Source organism: Microcebus murinus, chromosome 28 (assembly GCF_040939455.1).
Source record: "Microcebus murinus isolate Inina chromosome 28, M.murinus_Inina_mat1.0, whole genome shotgun sequence".
NCBI classification, from domain to species: Eukaryota; Metazoa; Chordata; class Mammalia; order Primates; family Cheirogaleidae; genus Microcebus; species Microcebus murinus.
The window spans coordinates 1,513,233-1,532,754 of NC_134131.1; the positions used below are offsets into that span (position 1 = coordinate 1,513,233).

A 19,522-nucleotide genomic window follows, 5' to 3' on the forward strand; every position below is an offset into this window, starting at 1 on the left:
AAAATCATAATTAGAATAATTTAGTTAGTATGCAGGGTCTGCTACTTATAACTTGATTCCTCTGTGTCTTGGTGTCTTTTATCTCCGAAACTAGTGTAATAACATCTATCTTGTAGAACTGTTGTGAGGATTAGAAATAAGTATAAAATACTTAATATTTTATGAGGTTGATGCTTTCAAAATAGTATTTTTTTTTTTTTTTTGAGACAGAGTTTCACTTTGTTGCCCAGACTAGAGTGAGTGCCATGGCGTCAGCCTAGCTCACAGCAACCTCAATCTCCTGGGCTTAAGCGATCCTCCTGCCTCAGCATCCCGAGTAGCTGGGATACAGGCATGCGCCACTATGCCCGGCAAATTTTTTGTATATATATTTTTAGTAGAGACGGGGTCTCGATCAGGCTGGTTTCGAACTCCTGACCTTGAGCAATCCACCCTCTTTGGTCTCCCAGAGTGCTAGGATTACAGGCGTGAGCTAACCACGCCTGGCCCAAAAATAGTATGTTTTACTGTTAGGATGAAGGGGTTTAACTTCACATTTTGGATGATTAGGGAGGTAGAAATCATCCAAGGTGGGGAGGTATAAATTTTGTTAAGCCTTTTAGCTATATAGATTGATCAGCATTCTTTTCAGAGGAGTTCACTAATGCTTTCAGGAAATGCAATCTGGAAAATTCTTTTACTCTGTTGCAGTTAAGAGAATTTGTGGGTGTGTGTTTGTATGTAATAGATGATCAGTTTATTCCCTCATAAGAGGAGGTTGCCTATCTAGTGACCTCAATTTTTGCATACTTTGCAGAACATCCCCTTCACAAGTATAAAAAGTGTTTGTGAACACTAACTGGTAGGTAGAACCTCCTAATGTCTATCATATGGAGGCAAGGAAAGAAATGAGAGTCTGGAAAAGTTAGCTGTTTTTCATAGAGCCTCAATGTTCTCATGCTGTGAAGAATCAAGAAAAGAAAATATGTATGTCGTTATTCCCAGGGTATCTTTGTATCACTTGTATCCCTGGGCTACAAGATTAAGCCGGAAGACATCTTATTTATAATCCAGTTTGTATGTAATGTGTATATGAGAGACTTGATTAGCCATGTAGCTAATGAAAACTAGAATTTCAAATTTCAGTGCCCCTAGGAGGTACATCTGACCTGCTTGTTCTTCTTGACCTATTTTTTGCATATTTATCTTCTTTAACCTTTTGCTTTCTTTTTTAGGCAAGTGAACCTATGCTTGCCCTTCATAAGTCAGGAAGAAAATAAATCCTTATTCTAAGGTATAGTGGAGTAAGTAGGGAGTGTTTGGGTCTTCCTTGATTTAGAAATGTAATGTTATCAGTTTTAGTCTAAGTTATGGTTCACTCCTTTGTTATGAATGTAGGGGGAGTGGAGTGTTTCTGAGAATAATCCTTCCTCTAATGATAGATCTTATTGGATGCAGTAGTGTTGGGGAATTTCTGTTAGGTTAAGCTGCAGGTGAGTTCAGGTGCTACCTACCTGGCCAGTCCCATAAAAGAGCCCTTAACTATTTTTAAGTGTACAGTTAAAATGGTATTAAATACATTCATAATGTGAAGAAGTCCAGTAGGTTTGGAAAAGTTTCTAATTTGAGAAGTGTTTATTGATCATCTCCCTATTCTCCTTCCCATTTTCTCTGATAAGTGATATTCTTTTTCTCCTTTAAATTTAAGGTTCCTCAGAAAATTTTGAGTAAATGGGAAGCCAGTGTTGGTCTTGCTGAACAGTATGATGTTCCCAAAGGGTCAAAAAACCGAAAATGTGTTACCAGTTCAATCAAGTTGGACAGCGAGGAAGATATGCCATTCGAGGACTGTACAAATGATCCTGAATCAGAACATGACATATTGCTTAATGGCTGCTTGAAATCTCTGGCTTTTGATTCTGAACATTCTGCAGATGAGAAGGAAAAGCCTTGTGCTAAGTCTCGAGCCAGAAAGAGCTCTGATAATCCAAAAAGGACTAGTGTGAAAAAGGGCCTCGTGCAATTTGAAGCACATAAGGAAGAACGGGGGGGAAAGATTTCAGAGAACCTTGGCTTAAACTTTATTTCTGGGGATGTATCTGATAAGCAGGCCTCTAATGAACTTTCCAGGATAGCAAGCAGCCTCACAGGGTCCAGCACTGCTCCAGGAGGTTTTCTCTTTTCTTCTTGTGGAAAAAACACCGCAAAGAAAGAATTTGAGACTTCAAATTGTGATTCTTTACTGGGCTTGCCTGAGGGTGCCTTGATCTCGAAACATTCTGGGGAGAAGAAGAAACCCCAACGAGGCCTGGTATGCAGTTCCAAAGTGCAGCTCTGCTATATTGGAGCAGGTGATGAGGAAAAGCGAAGTGATTCCATTAGTATCTGTACCACTTCTGATGATGGAAGCAGTGATTTGGATCCCATAGAACACAGCTCAGAGTCTGATAATAGTGTCCTTGAAATTACAGATGCCTTTGATAGGAAAGAAAACATGTTATCTATGCAGAAAAATGAAAAGATAAAGTATTCTAGGTATCCTGCCACAAACTCTAGGGTAAAAACAAAACAGAAGTCTCTCATTGCTAATTCACATACAGACCACTTAGTGGATTGTACTAAGACAGCAGAGCCCAGAACTGAGACATCTGCAATTAATCTCTCTGATCTTACAGTGTCCACTCTTATCCATAAATCGCAGTCAGATTTCAGAAATGATGGTCTTCCTCCGAAATTCAACATGTCATCAAGCATTTCCAGTGAGAACTCCCTAATGAAAGGTGGAACAACAAATCAAGCTCTACTACATTTGAAAAGCAAACAGCCCAAGTTTCGAAATATGAAGTACAAACATAAAGAAAACCCAGTTATAGTAGAACCCCCAGTTACAAATGAGGACTGCAGTTTGAAATACTGCTCTTCTGATGCGAAAAGCTCTCCTTTGGCCAGCATGTCTAAGAGTGGAAAAGTAGATGGCTTAAAACTACTGAACAACATGCATGAGAAAACCAGGGATTCAAGTGACATAGAAACAGCGGTGGTGAAACATGTTTTGTCAGAGTTAAAGGAACTCTCTTACAGATCCTTAGGTGAGGATGTAAGTGACTCTGGAACATCAAAGCCAACAAAACCATTACTTTTCTCTTCTGCTTCTAGTCAGAATCATTTACCTATAGAACCAGACTACAAATTCAGTACCTTGCTAATGATGTTGAAAGATATGCATGATAGTAAGACCAAGGAACAGCGGTTGATGACGGCTCCCAACTTGGTCTCTTATCGGAGTCCTAGTCGTGGGGACTGTTCTACCAGTAGTCCTGTAGGGGCTTCTAAGGTTTTGGTTTCAGGAGGCTCCACTCACAAGTCAGAAAAAAATGGAGATGGCACTCAGGACTCAGCCAATCCTAGTCCTAGTAGGGGTGATGGTGCACTGTCTGGGGAGTTGTCTGCATCCCTACCTGGCTTCGTGTCTGACAGAAGAGATCTTCCTGTTTCTGGCAAAAGTCGTTCAAACTGTGTTACTAGGCGCAACTGTGGACGATCAAAGCCATCATCCAAATTGCGAGATGCTTTTTCAGCTCAAATGGGAAAGAATACAGTGAACCGAAAAGCCTTAAAGACAGAGCGCAGAAGAAAACTGAGCCGGCTTCCAGCTGTGTCTCTGGAGCCTGCACTGCAAGGAGACAGAGAAAGTGGAGATTCACTGAGAGGTGGTATAGAAGGCGCTGGCAAAGAGGAGCCCCTTCAGTTAGTGGGCCACTTAACAAGTGAAGGTGCTGCTGATCTTTCTGACGTTCATTTCCATAACAAGGTTAAACAGCCTGACCCTGACACAATTCCCAAAAAAGGCCCTGGTTTGGAAAACAGAAAAGGCCAAGAGCTGGACTCTGAACTGAACAGTGAGAATGATGAACACAGTGGTGTAAATCAAGCGGTGCCTAAAAAGCGGTGGCAGCGTTTAAACCAAAGGCGTGCTAAACCTCGTAAGCGCACTAACAGATTTAGGGAGAAAGAAAACTCTGAGGGTGCCTTTGGGATCTTGCTTCCTAGTGACCCTGTACAGGAGAGGCGGGATGAATTTCTAGAGCATAGAACTCCTCCTTCAACAAATATACCAGAGGATGCACAAACAGATCCAAATCGTGCTGGCCACTTAGATTCAGTTGGGTCACAGTTGAATATTTGTGATAAATCCAGTACCAGCCTTGGGGACATGGAAAAGGAGCCAGGAATTCCCAGTTTAACACCACAGGCTGAGCTCCCTGAACCAGGTAAGGACTTCTGTGATAGAAAGTGCTAATAATATTGTCATTTTGAAATTGGTATTTTACTGGAACAGTGAAGTGTAAACTGGGAGGGAAGGATTATCACTTGAATGATGTAGAATTATGTACAAGGATCTCCGTTTTGAAAACCAGATTTCCATTTATTTTTAGAAATAAAGTTTTACGAGAAGCTCTGCCCCCTCCCCCCTTTGAGTAAGTCTCAGTAACATTTTTGCTCCTGCTCCCCATTTCCTATCTGTAAAAAAAAAAAATCTCCAACCTTTTTGGGATTTAATCTGTTATTACAAGTAATTGAGAAGCTTTCATCCTAAAGTTTAAATCCAGTTGTTAGTTTATAGCAAGCAAGTAGACTTTGTTGGATGTTAGGCTTCTTTTAACTAACAACAACAACAAAATTATAATATGGTAGTTTTTAATACATTTAGAGTTGTACAAACATTTGCATCATCCCCCAAAGAAACTCTGAACTGTTTATCAATCTTCCTTCAATTTCCCCCAGTCTGTAGATTTATCTGTGTACATTTCATAGAAGTCGAATCATACAGTATGGCTTTATCACTTAGCGTAATGTTTTCCAAGGTTCATCATGTTGTATCATGTATCAGTGCTTCATGTCTTTTTTTTTGAGACAGAGTCTCAGTCTGTTGTCCGGGCTAGAGTGCCGTGGCGTCAGCCTAGCTCACAGCAACCTCCAACTCCTGGGCTCAAGCGATCCTCCTGCCTCAGCCTCCCGAGTAGCTGGAACTACAGGCATGTGTCACCATGCACAGCTAATTTTTTCTATATATTTTTAGTTGGTCAGTTAATTTCTTTCTATTTTTAGTAGAGACAGGATCTTGCTCTTGCTGAGGCTGGTTTCAAACTCCTGACCTTGAGTGATCCTCCAGCCTTGGCCTCCCAGAGTGCTAGGATTATATGTGTGAGCCACTGCGCCCAGCCCTTTCTAAAAAGTTATAGATAAAAAGCACATAACATAAATTTACTCTCTTAATGGTTTTTAAATGTACATTATGGCCGGGTGTGGTGGCTCACGCCTGTAATCCTAGCACTCTGGGAGGCCGAGGCAGGAGGATTGCTCGAGGTCAGGAGTTCGAAACCAGCCTGAGCAAGAGCAAGACCCCGTCTCTACTAAAAATAGAAAGAAATTAATTGACCAACTAAAAATATATATACAAAAAATTAGCCGGGCATGGTGACATATGCCTGTAGTCCAGCTACTCGGGAGGCTGAGGCAGTAGGATCTCTTGAGCCCAGCAGATTGAGGTTGCTGTGAGCTAGGCTGACGCCACGGCACTCACTCTAGCCTGGGCAACAAAGTGAGACTCTGTCTCAAAAAAAAAAAATGTACATTATGAACTATACACACATTGTTAAAAAACAGGTGTCTAGAACGGAAACTGAATACCCATTGAACAGTAACTCTTTATTTTTCCCTCCGCACAGTGCCTGGCAACTACCATTATACTTTCTGTTTCTAAGAGTTTAATTACTTTAGATGCCTCCTATAAGTGGAACCCTGCAGTATTTATCTTTCTGTGAATGGCTTGTTTCACTTAGTGTAATATCCTCAAGGTTCATTCATATTGTAGCATATGGCAGGATTACCTTCTTTTTAAAGGCTCAATAATATATTCCAGTGTATATATACCACCTTTATCTATTCATCAGCTGGTGGACATTTAACTTGTATCCACAATTTGGCTCTTGTAATGCTACGTTGAACATGGGTATGTAAATATCTCTTTGAGATCTAGTTTTCAGTTCTTTTGGATATATATCCAGAAATGAGATTGCTGGATCATATGGAATTCTACTTTTAATTGTTTGAGAAACCTGTGTACTGTTTTCCATAGTCACTGCACCACTTAACAATCACACCACAGGGGACAGACGTTTCGATTTCTCCGCATCCTCACCAGCGCTTGTTATTTTCTGTTTATTTGATAGTGACCATACAAATGGGTGTGTGTTGATACCTCTTTGTGGCTTTGATTTATGTTACCCTGATGATTAGTGATACTTTGCACATCATTTAAAGTGTTTTGGCGATTTGTGTGAGCCACTAAGCCTGGCTTATTTGTCTTCTCTAATTTCAGTCAGCAGTGTTTTATCATTTTTAGTGTACATTTCTTTTACCTCCTTTTTTTTTTCCTGTGGCAGTGTCTCACTCTGTTGCCCAGGTTAGAGTGCTGTCATGTCAGCCTGGCTCACGGCAACCTCAATCTCCTGGGCTCAGGCAATCCTCCTGCCTCAGCCTCCCGAGTAGCTGGGACTACAGGCATGCGCCACCATGCCCGGCTAATTTTTTCTATTTTTAGTAGAGATGGGGTTTCACTTTTGCTCAGGCTGGTCTCGAACTCCTGACTTCAAGCAGTCTTCCCACCTTGGTCTCTTAAAGTGATAGGATTATAGGAATGAGCCATGCACTCAACCTTACCTCTTTTATTATATTTATGTAATTTGTTTTTATTCCTAGTTTATTGAGTGTTTTTTGTTTTTATTATGAAAGGTGGTTTAATTTTGTCAGGATTCCTCTTTTGCATCAAGTTAGGTGATCATGTGATTTGTTTATTTGTCTTTTATTCCTTTAATGTGTTCTATTGATTGATTTTCCTATTTTTGAAGCATTCTTGTGTTCTAAGATTAAATTCTACTTGGTCATGATGTATATTCCTTTTAATGTACTGTTGAGTTTGATTTGCTAGTATTTTGTTGAGGTGTTTTGCGTCAGTTATTCATGAGGGATATTGGTTTATAACTTGCTTTTCTTGTAGTATCTTTGGTTTCATCAGAGTAATACTGGCTTCATAGAATGATTTTGGAACTATGGAGAATGCTTATATAAGATACACAAAATAAAATGAGAAAGGAAGTTTGTGGAAGAAAGCCAGTCTTCAGTTTTTGGAAGAGTTTGAGAAGGAAGAAATGCTTAGTAGCATTCTGCAGCGAAGCCCATGTAGTCCTGGGCTTTTCTTTGTTGGAAGATATTTGATACTTGTTCAATCTCCTTAATATTTAAAGCACTTTTCAAATTTTCTATTTCTTCATGGTTCAGTTTTAGTAGGTTGTATCTTTCTGGGAATTTATCCATTTCTTCTAGATTATTCTACTTGTTGGCATATAATAGTTCATTGTAGTCTATTATCTGATTCCTATGACATTACTTTTAAAGTATCTTTTATTGCTAATTTTAGTTATTTCAATCTTATTTCTTTTTTTCCTAGTTAATGTAGCTAAGGGCTTGTCATTTTTGTTGTTGTTGTTGTTGTTCTTTAAAGTAAAGCAACTTGGTTTTACTGATTTTTTTTCTCCCCTAATTTTCTGTGCTTTATTTTGTTTATGCTTTAGTCTTCATTGTTTCTTTCCCTGTGCTAACTTGCTTTTCTATTTCCTTGAGGTATAAAGTTGGTTTGTTAATTTAAGATGTCTCTTTTTGAACATAGTCATTTGCCAATATAAAAGCATCTGTCAGTACTGCTTTTGCTGCATCCCGTAAGTTTTGGTATGTATGTGCTGTTTCCATTTGTCTCAAGATATTTTCTAATTTCCCTTGTGATGTCTTCTTTCAGCTATTGGTTGTTCAATGATATATTGTTTAATTTGTGGATTTTCCAGTTTTTGTATTGCTTATTGATTCCATTCTGATCAGAAAAGATACTTAGTGTGACTTCAGACTTCCTTTTTTTTTTTTTTTTTTTTTGAGACAGAGTCTCGCTTTGTTGCCCAGGCTAGAGTGAGTGCCGTGGCGTCAGCCTGGCTCACAGCAACCTCAAACTCCTGGGCTCGAGTGATCCTTCTGCCTCAGCCTCCCGAGTAGCTGGGACTACAGGCATGCGCCACCATGCCCGGCTAATTTTTTATATATATATATATCAGTTGGCCAATTAATTTCTTTCTATTTATAGTAGAGACGGGGTCTCGCTCTTGCTCAGGCTGGTTTTGAACTCCTGACCTTGAGCAATCCACCCGCCTCGGCCTCCCAAGAGCTAGGATTACAGGCGTGAGCCACAGCGCCCGGCCTCAGACTTCCTGAATTTATTAAGACTTGTCTTGTAACCTGACAAGAGATCTGTCCTGGAGAATGTTCTGTGTGCTTTTTGAGAAGAATGTATATCCTACTGCTGTTTGGTGGGGTGTTTTGTATATGTCTGTTGGGTGCAGTAAGTCTTAAGTGTTGTTCAAATCCTGTTTCTTTATTGATCTTCTGTGCTTTCCTCCATTATTGTAAAGTGGGGTATTAAAAATCTTTTTGTGTTGCTATTTATCTCTTCAATTCTCTCAGTGTTTGCTTCATATATTTGGGTGCTCTGCTGTTAGGCAAATTACATATTTATAATTTTTATATCTTCCTAGTGAATTGACTGTACTATCATTATATCATGTGCTTCTTTGTCTCTTGTGACAGTTTTTGATTTACAAGTGAAAATTGTCTGATAATAAGTATGGCTACCTGTGCTCTTTTTTGTTTACTGTTTGCATAAAATATCTTTTTTCCATCCTTTCATTTTCAGCCTCGGTGTCTCCTTTAGTCTAAGGCGAACCTTTTGTAGGTAGCACACAGTTGCATCATGTTTTTTATCCATTCAGCCACTCTGTCTTTTGAGTGAGGAGCTTAATCCATCTTCAGTTAGAGTAATTAATCATAGGGAGGGAATTATTATTGCCATTTTTTTTTTTTTTTTTTAGGTACATTTCAGAAGTGAATGCCATTTTGTTAATTGTTTTTTCCCTGACTTGTAGCTATTTTTCCCTCTTAGTCTGTCTTGCTGCCTTTCTTTGTATTTTGTTGATTTTTTTGTATTGACATACTTTGTTTCCTTTCTCATTATATGTTTGTGTGTCTTCTATAGGCATTCTCTGTGGGTTTATATAAAACATCTTATAGTTATAGCAGTTTATTTTAAGCTGTTAACAATGTAAATTCAGTTGTATACAAAAATTCTCTTTTACATCTCCTAAGACCCACTTTGTTATTGATTTCACAAATTATATCTTTTTTTTTTTTTTTTTGAGACAGAGTCTCACTTTGTTGCCCAGGCTAGAGTGAGTGCCGTGGCATCAGCCTAGCTCACAGCAACCTCAAACTTCTGGGCTCAATCAATTCTGCTGCCTCAGCCTCCCAAGTAGCTGGGACTACAGGCATGCACCACCATGCCTGGCTAATTTTTTCTATATATATATTAGTTGGCCAATTAATTTCTTTCTATTTATAGTAGAGACTGGGTCTCACTCTTGCTCAGGCTGGTTTCCTGCTCCTGACCTTGAGCAATCCACCTGCCTCGGCCAGAGTGCTAGGATTACAGGCGCAAGCCACCGCGCCCGGCCCACAAATTATATCTTTATATTGTGTATCCATTAATAATAGTTTTGTCATTTTTTGTGCTTTTGTATTTTATATTCTATTTTATACTTATTTCAGAAATAAGAATGTTTTATGCACCATCATTACAGTATTCTGTATTTGTATATATATTTACCTTGACCTTTTTTTTTTTTTAAGAGACAGGACAGGGTCTTACTCTGGTTGCCCATGCTGGAATGCAGTGTCCTGATCATAGGTTACTGCAGCCTGGAACCTCAAGGTTCAAGCAATCTTCCTGCCTCAGCCTCCCTAGTAGCTGGGACCACAGGCATGCACTGCCCCACCTGGCTAAATTTCTTTATTTTTATTTTTTATGGAGACATGAGTCTCACTGTGTTGCCTAGGCAGGTCTCAAACTCCTGGCCTCAAGTGATCCTCCTGCCTCAGCCCTTCAAAGTGCTGAGATTACAGGCATGAGCCACCATGCCCAGCCTACCTGTGAATTTTTTTAATTTTTAATTTATTTCTATTTATAGTAGAGACAGGGTCTCGCTCTTGCTCAGGCTGGTCTCGAACTCCTGAGCTCAAGCAATCCTCCCGCCTGGGCCTCCCAGAGTGCTGGGATTATAGGCATGAAGCACTGTGCCCAGCCACCTGTGAATTTTTAATTTTTGTATACCATATTGTTGCTGTCTAATGTCCTTTTGTTTCACTTTTCCCTTTAACATTTTAGGGTATGCCTAGTGATGATGAAGTCCCTCGGCTTTGGTTTATCTGGGAAAGTCTGTTTCCCCTTCAGTTTTTTTTCCCCAGTGTTTTGATGAATTTATTCTGCCAGGCAACTCCCACCCTAATTAAGACACGAAACATTTCCATCACCCCAGTAAATTTATTTTGTGCCTCTATTTAATTCTTTCTACATGGGAAGCCACTAATCTTTTTGCCATGAGAGATGAGTTTTCCCTGCTTTAGGAATTCATATAAATGGAATTAATACATCATATATCCTTTTGTGTCTCTCTTTTTGCACTACATAATGTTTTTGAAATCCATCCATGTTGTTGCATCTGTCTGCCTCTAATATTCTTTTTGTTTTTTTGAGTCAGGATCTCACTCTGTTGCCCTGGCTAGAGTGCCGTGGAGTCAGTCTAGCGTACAGCAGCCTCAAACTCCTGGGCTCAAGCAATCCTTCTGCCTCAGCCTCCCAAGTAGCTGGGACTACAGGCATGCAACACTATGCCCGGCTAATTTTTTTCTATGTATTTTGAGTCGGCCAATTAATTTCTTTGCATTTTTAGTAGAGACGGGGTCTCGCTCTTGCTCAGGCTGGTTTCAAACTCCTGACCTTGAGCGATCCTCCAGCCTTGGCCTCCCAGAGTACTAGGATTACAGGCTTGAGCCACCAAGTCCAGCCTGAATGGGAATTATTACATGTGACCTTTTACATCTAGTGTCTCTCCCTGCTTTGTAGAAGCGAATAGCCAAAAACATGAGAACTGAAGCGTGGAGAACCAATCTGCGATTTCAATATGGGATAGAGGCAGTAAATGTTAGGATCTTGGCTGTTGCCAAAATGGACAATTTTGTGGCCAAGAAAGACATCTGTAGGGCCTTTAACACTGGGATGTAAGCTGAGTTCTTGTGAGGGTGCCTTGGTGATCTGCACAAATTAGGGCTACAAGATAGGCATTGTTAGGGGATCCAAGTTGTGTGTTTGTATGTCTTTGGCAGGTACTGGTCTTGACTCCACCCTCAGATATCTGCTGCTATTGAGCTTCTTGTTTTTGCTGTATATGCTTGCATTTTCCTTTCTTGAGTTTTGCTCTGTGGTTCTAGAACCAAATCTGCAGTACTGTCAGATATATGTCAATTTTTGAGGCCATCTCTCTCTGAAGGCTGGGGTTTGGGTGTGAGTTCTTATTGAACAAGGTGTTTAAAGCTTCCAGTTGCTTCTCAGTGGACGTAGTTCATTTTCTGTATGGATGCATCTGGTGCTTGCCTTTAGGAAGCTCCTCTGAGCCTGACATCTTCTGATCCGGATGTACTCCTCTGATCAGATCCAGTGATAAGAACTCTCTCCCTCAGTTTTGAAGGGAATTTTTGCTGGTGATAGTATTCTTCGTTGGCAGATCTCCCCAACCCCACCCTCAGCACATTGATTGTATTATCCCACTCCCCTTTGGCCTGAAAGGTTTCTGCTGAAAAATCTGCTTAAAAATCTCAAGTGAGCTGCTTTGTACACAATGAGCTGTTTTTCTTGCTGCTTTCAAGATTCTCGCTTTTTCTTTGACTTTTGACAGTTTAATTATATAGTTGGACCTCTTTGCCTGCAGGTTCTACATTTCTGGATTTAAGTAACCACAGATTGAAAATGTCTGAGGAAAAAAAACACAATGAAAATTTACAATACAAGGCTGAGCATGGTGGCCTACACCTGTGATCCTAATACTTTGGGAGGCGGAGGTGGGAGGACCCTTGAGGCCAAGAGTTCAAGACCAGCTTGGGTAACACAGGCAACATAGTGAGACCACTTCTCTACAGAAAAATAGAAAAATCAGCCGGGTTTGGTGGCACACACCTATGGTCCCAGCTACTTGGGAGGTTGAGGCAGGAGATCGCCTGAGCTTAGGAGTTTGAGGTTGCAGTGGGCTACGATGACACCATTGCACTCTAGCCTGGGGAACAGAGCCAGACCCTGTCTCAAAAAAATTAAAAAGTTACAATACAATGATAAAAATTAGTACAAATAAAAGTATATAAATATTTACATGTATTAGGTACTATATATAATCTAGGGATTAAAGTATACAGGAGTATATATGTAGGTTATCTACAAATACTATGCTATTTCATATAAGGTACTTGAACATCCTTTCATTTTGTTATCTGTGGGGGTCTTGGAACCAATTTCTTGCAGAAGTCCAGAAATGACTATAATGTTTCTCCATGTGAGCCTCTTTGGGTTTATCTTTGTTAGAGTCTTGAGCTTCTGTCAATTGGATGTCCTTTTCTTCAGTTTTGGGAAGATTTGGATCATTATTTCTTCAAGTAAGCTCTCTATCCCTTCCTTTCTGTTTTCCTTTGGAAACAACCATGATGTGTCTATTGGTCTGCTTGATGGTGTCCCCTAAATCCTTATGTTTTCTTCATTCTTTTTTCTTTTACTCCTTCAGTTTCATAGTTTCAAATTATTTGTTTTTGATTTTGGTGATTCTTCCTTCTGCTTGATCAAGTCTGTTCTCCAATTCCTCTATTGAATTTTTAAATTAATTGTATCTTTCAGCTCCAGAATTTCTGTTGGTTCTTTTTATAGTTTTTTTAAATTAGAATTCTCACTGATTTTGTTTGTCTGTCTGTTAGATCATTGAACTTTTTCAAGACAGTTATTTTGAATTCTTTGTCATGTAATTGATAGATGTCTTTTTCTTTGGAGTCAGTTTGTGGAGATTTATTTTGTTCCTATCACTGGGCCACGTTTTTGTTTCTTCGTGTGCTTTGTAATTTTTATGTACTTATTTTTGTTGTTGATCTTCATGCATTTACAAAATCAGCTACCTCGATCCAGTCTTTATAGACTGGCTTCATTCTGGCGAAGACCTTTACCAGTCATCCCAGCAAGAGATTTTAGGAGCATCTTAATCCTTTTTACAGGGATATGACTTCTCTGGGCTTCCGCGTTTAGTTCTCTAATAGAGAGGTTTACCGGTTTTTTTTTCAGGAGGTCCTAGTATCTTTGCTCCCTCTTGTGTCCGGCTGTGGTACTGGAGGTTCTCCTGTGCCAGAGCAAGAAGCTGCCCTGCTCTTTTTTGTTCTCAGTGGCCCTCAGGCATCTAAAGCATGCTGTCTCTCAGCTTCCCAGATCTGGTAAGACAGATACTGTCCCCGGGGCAACTTTGTGAAAAGCCTGAATGTTTCATTCTTTTCTCCCAAGGGAAAGTCATAAGTTTGTGCCTTTTTCTGATTGTGAGGCCTGTTATGAGACTCTAGTTCCACAAGAAGCACTGACCCTACCCGGGACATCCAAACTATAGCAGTTCTGTTAGTGCTCCCAGTCAGATGAGACAGACTTTAGTCACTGGGGCAGTCCTGAATAGCCAGAATATTGGATGCATGCTCTACTCTTCCCTCCCCGGCCTCCTCCCTGCCCTTCTGTTTCACAAGGAGAAGCTGCCATTGAAGCTGAGCTGTGCTGGTTTGGTCAAAGGGGCAGTCTTGGATAAAGTGAGAGGGCTCTTCTTACCCTTTTCAATATGGCTGTTCTCATCTTTGCACTCACCTGGGGTACTACAACCTCTTAATTGGTTTCTGAAGGTCTCATAAAAGTGTTTTGGTTCTTATATTTTTGTGAATTCAGTGTCTTTATGTGTTGCGGGGGGTGAATGTTGCGACTTCCTATTTTGCCATCTTGTTATCATTCTCACTTCATGTCTTTTTTTTTTTTTTTTTTTTTGAGACAGAGTCTCACTTTGTTGCCCAGGCTAGAGTGAGTTCCGTGGCGTCAGCCTAACTCACAGCAACCTTAAACTCCTGGGTTCAAGCAATCCTCCTGCCTCACTCTCCCAAGTAGCTGGGATTACAGGATGTGCCACCATGCCCGGCTAATTTTTTCTATATATATTAGTTGGCCAATTAATTTCTTTCTATTTATAGTAGAGACGGGGTCTCACTCTTGCTCAGGCTGGTTTTGAACTCCTGACCTCGAGCAATCTGCTTGCCTAGGCCTCCCAGAGTGTATTTACTGTATCTTTGAAATTGGAAAGTGTGAGTCTTCTATCTTTGTCCTTTTGCAAGGTCGTTTTGAACTTATCTGCGTTTTTTGTGTTTCATATTAATTTTAGGACCAGCTTGTGAATTTCTGGGAAAAAATAAAAACGCAAGTTGGGATGTTGCTAGGGGTTGTGCTGAATCTTTAGGCCAGTTAGGCAGTGTTGCCATCTTAGCAATAAAAGTCTTCCAATCAATGAAGAAGGGAAGACTTTCCATCTATTTAGGTCATCTTTCGTTCTTACAATGTTTTGTAATTCTCAGTTTACACATTCTGCACTTGTTTTGTTAAATTTTTCCCTAAGTATTCTTTCTTGAATCTTGATTCTGTTATAAATGAAATTGTTTTCCTAATTTCATTGTCATATTATTCATTGCAAGTATATGAAAAATAATCGATTTTTGTATATTGTTTCTTTCAACCTTTCTCAGCTTATTTATTAATAGCTTATTAGCTAATAGAACTCATTTATTAGTAATAATTTTTTCAAGGAATTTTGTTAGATTTTCTTTATACATGGCCATGTCATCTGTATATAGAATGTTTTTTCTTCATCCTTTCTAAACTAAATGACTTTTCCTCCCCTTGCCTAATTACCCTGGCTTGAACCTCTAGTGTAATGTGGAATAGAATTAGAGAGAGCAGACATCCTCGCTTATTCTTGATGTTAGAGAGAGAGCATTTAGTCTTTTCTGTTAACTGTGGCATCAGCTGTGGTTTTGGTACATGACCTTTTGTGTAGAGAAAATTCCTTTCTATACCTATTTTTTTTTATATTTGTTAGATTTTTTTGTATGTGTCTATTGAGGTGATCTTTTTTTTCCCTCCACTTTATTCTGTCAATATATAATGTATTGCATTGATTGATCTTTGTACATTGAACCAACCTTACAGTCCTGGGTTAAATCCTACTTGGTTATGGTACATAAATACATTTTTCATCTTGCTTTGGTTTGCTTATAATATTTTGTTGAGGATTTTTTTCATCTATACTCACAAGAGATGTTGATCTACAGTTTTCTTTCTTTGTGATATCTTTGTTTAATTTTGTTACCAGGATATACTGGCCTCATAGAATAAATGTGACATAAGATTCTTAGCCATAACCCAATTGTGGACTTCATCACTTACTCTTTTTTTTTTTTTTTTTGAGACAGAGTCTCACTTTGTTGCCCAGGTCTGAGTGAGTGCCATGGTGTCAGCCTAGCTCACAGCAACCTCAATCTCCCGGGCTCAAGTGATCCTCCTGTCTCAGCCTCCCAAGAAGCTGGGACTACAGGCATGTGCCACCATGCCCGGCTAATTTTTTCTATATATATTGGTTGGCCAATTAATTTCTTTCTATTTATAGTGGAGATGGGGTCTTGCTCTTGCTCAGGCTGGTTTTGAACTCCTGACCTCGAGCAATCTGCCTGCCTCGGCCTCCCAGAGTGCTAGGATTACAGGCGTGAGCCACCGCACCCGGCCCACTTATTCATTTTCATTTTCTTCTTTTGTCTTGTTGTTGTTGAGATAAGGTCTTACTCTGTGTCTGTGGGTAGAGTGCAGTGGTGGCGGCATAGCTCATGGCAACCTCAAACTCCTGGGATCTAGGGATCCTGCCACCTCAGCCTCCCGAGTGGCTGTGACTGTAGGCCTGTGCCACCATGCCCAGATAATTTTTTTTATTTTTTGGAGAGACAGGGTTTCACTCATGTTCATGCTGGTCTCAAACTCTTGGCCTCAAACAATCCTCCTGCCTTGGCTTCCTAGAATGCTAGGACTACAGGTGTGAGCCACCATGCCCTGCCGTTTATGCATTTTAATAGAACTTTTCTGGTATTACTATTAAAGTCTTTCAGTGGAAATCTGAATTGTGTGCCAGACTGGGAGAGCATTTTTTGGTTGAGATTTGTCCCTTTGTTATACAGTATTTGTTTTTTTAACATTTTTTTAAGCGTACTATGGGGGTACATGTGTTAAGGTTACATATATTGCCCATGCCCCTCTTCCCCCTCGAGTAAGAGCTTCAAGCATGTCCATCCCCCAAATGTTGCACATCTCGCTCGTTGTGGTTGTGTATACCCATCCCCCCTTCCCCCTCCCACCCATGTTATACAGTATTGATTTTTCACCTCTCATTTCTCAGTTGAGGTCAAGTTCAAAGAATTTATCCCATTTTTTTCCTGCTCTGGTTTTGCTTTATTCCTTCTGATTCCGGTTTTCTCCAAAAGGCACCAAAACTTGGCTCAGTAATTATTTAATCAGTCCAGGGCATTACTCTTCAAAATAGAATGGTCTGCAAAACTTTTACCAATCTCCATAAGCGAAAGTAAGCTCAGATGTTTAGAGTAGGTATTTAGAAGCTTTTATAGCAACTTAACACAATAATTTTTGTCTTTTGAGTCTGACAATTAAAAATTAGACCCAGCTTGTAATTTGTATGTACACTTCATTTTTCCAGGAATTCAAACGAGTTATTGGAGAAGCATTGATTGATTTAAGATATTTGGCTTTCATCCTTAGTTGGAATCTTATTTTTTTTCTCATTTTATTGGCATGGAAACAAACAATTTTCTGTGTGGATCTTATGACTTTGTGTGCAGACCCGGAAATTATGGCTTTTTTTCCCTTTTTGATCTTATTTTTCTATTGGCTATGGGTTTAAACTACTCTCCATTTTTAGCCCAATTCCATGTGTGGTTTTAGACTAGATTCCTTGGGCTTTGGCTCTAGAAATCTTTATTTGAAGCTTCTAATAAAAGATTTATTATCTGTTCTGTTCTGTCCGTACACCACTTCACTCAGTTACCTTTTCCTTGACATCATTTACTTCTTTCACTGTTTTTCTTTCTTTGGTCTTTCACTGTTTTTGTAGATCTGTTCTTTGCTGGCAAATAGGGTAACATGAGTGCTAGCAATAATCCTTTCTTTTGTGTTACTACTAATATACATGTGAATATAATAATATATATATTCTGTGAAAGCAGATATTGTCCTTAAGAATATTTTACAATTATTTTTCATTATATTTCAAATATTTTATGGGTGATTTTATTTTTATTTTCTGTTTCTGAATGTTTGGTTTTGAATGTTATTCTATTTATATAATTCAAAATTCAAAAGATTAAAAAAGTTAGTAAAAATTTTCCTCCCAACCCTATCCCTCATTGGTTCCGATCTCTTCTCCAGAGATCGGAGAAGTGCATAAATAAGGAAAAAAAGATAAATTTACATTTTTAAAATAAATATAATGCTCTATACATGTTTGTACCTTGATTTTTTTTTTTTACTCACCTCATGATTACCTAATGAGTTTATTTTTTAAAGCTGCAGAGTATTTTTCTTACATTGTGCCATAATTTGTTAAACCTGTTCTCTATTAAATGGACATTTAGATTGTTTTCTGGTATTTAAAATTTACTGTAATTAATAACATTGAGTCATTTTGTATATGTGTGAGACTCTGAAAGATAAATTTCTATAGCAGATTGTTTTTTTGTTTTGAGATGGGGTCTTGCCATATTGCCCAGGGTGGTTTCCAACTCCTAGGCTCAAGGGATCCCTCCTGCCTTAGCCTCCTGAGTAGCTGGGGCTACAGATGTCTACCACCATGCCCAGCTTAGAAGTTCTTTTACTAGATCATTAGGTTTGTATTTGGCAGTATCTCTCAGAATTCTAATTTTATTTTTTTTATTTTTTTATTTTTTTGAGACAGAGTCTCACTTTATTGCCCAGGCTAGAGTGAGTGCCGTGGTGTCAGTCTAGCTCACAGCAACCTCAAACTCCTGGCTCAAGCAATCCTTCTGCCTCAGCCTCCCAAGTAGCTGGGACTACAGGCATTCGCCACCATGCCCGGCTAATTTTTTGTATATATATATTAGTTGGCCAATTAATTTCTTTCTATTTATAGTAGAGACGGGGTCTCACTCTTGCTCAGGCTGGTTTCGAACTCCTGACCTCGAGCAATCCGCCTGCCTCGGCCTCCCAGAGAGCTAGGATTACAGGCGTGAGCCACCGCGCCCGGCCAGAATTCTAATTTTAAATTGTACTTCATGGTTGTTATACTAATACATTCCTAGTAGCAGTACACATAAGGCTTGACATTTTGTCATTGTTTCTTTAAAATCCACACTAACCACCCCATATTTTATGTCTAATCTCTGCTCAGAATCTAATCATTAAAAATAATTGGAGTAAAGTATATAATTTTGTAAAGGTTCTACACATACAGTTTGATTCTAGGAACTCCCTTAACATGAGTGAAGTTGTGTTTCAAGAGGCTAATTTTACTTTGGTTATTTGGACTGTACAATGCATTTTTCTGGTAGATAGAGTCCTGTCAAATTTATAACTGTAGGGAGGGGATAGACAAGGACATTTTTACTGAGTAGTAATTTTTACTGAATAAATACTGTTATATGTGACAGAAATATTCTGTATGTATCCTTTGGAGGTACATGATGAAACACATTGATGAAATGTTATGCAGCTTGGGAGATGTTTCAAAATAACTTTGATAGAGGGTTGCGTGTATTGATGAAACAAGATTCACTGTGAATTTGTAATTGTTGAATCCAGATGATAGGTAGATGGGTTCATTATACTGGTTTTGTAGATGTTTAAAATTCTCTATAGTAAAACCTTTTTCAGAGGGAATTAAGAGCGAATAAATTTTGGTAAATATTTGGTTAAATGTGTCAGTGAGTGTAAAAATAATGCCTCATGGACTTACATATATAAAATTAAAATATATAAACAGTAAAATATGAGTTGGGATGGAAGCAGATGAAAGTTATTAATGGTTCCCTTTATTCTCTGAAATTAACTTTGGATTTTGATGATTTAAGAATTCATATTTAGCATGGGCAATATATGTAACCTTAACACTTGTACCCCCATAATATGCTAAAAAAAATTCATATTTAAATTTTTAGAATAACCTAAAACATAGAGCAAAAAGCAGAAAGTTTCCTTGTAATTTATTTGTTAGAAAAATTCATCCTGTAGATTTCCCCACACACATTGTACTGTTTGAATCCGTTTATAGTTTAACATGTCCCTCTGACATGTGCAGTAGTCCTCCCTTATCCATGGACTCACTTTTCTCGGTTTGTTACCCACAGTCAACTGAAGCCCAAAAATAGGTGAGTACAATTCAGTGAGATTATTGAGAGAGAGAGAGACACACACCACATGCACATAACTTTT

The 19,522-nt window shown here is 39.0% G+C and overlaps 1 protein-coding gene across 8 annotated transcripts in view; it reads left to right on the forward strand.

Moving 5' to 3' along the window:
* The window catches only part of NSD1 (nuclear receptor binding SET domain protein 1), a 158,908-nt gene that overhangs the window by 63,175 nt on the left and 76,211 nt on the right, over positions 1-19,522 (forward strand). For all 8 annotated transcript variants that reach the window (XM_075998474.1, XM_012787320.3, XM_012787318.3 and 5 more), the window contains one exon: positions 1,688-4,250. In XM_075998474.1, the coding sequence (XP_075854589.1) occupies positions 1,688-4,250 (2,563 nt within the window). The remainder of the gene's footprint in view (positions 1-1,687; positions 4,251-19,522) is intronic.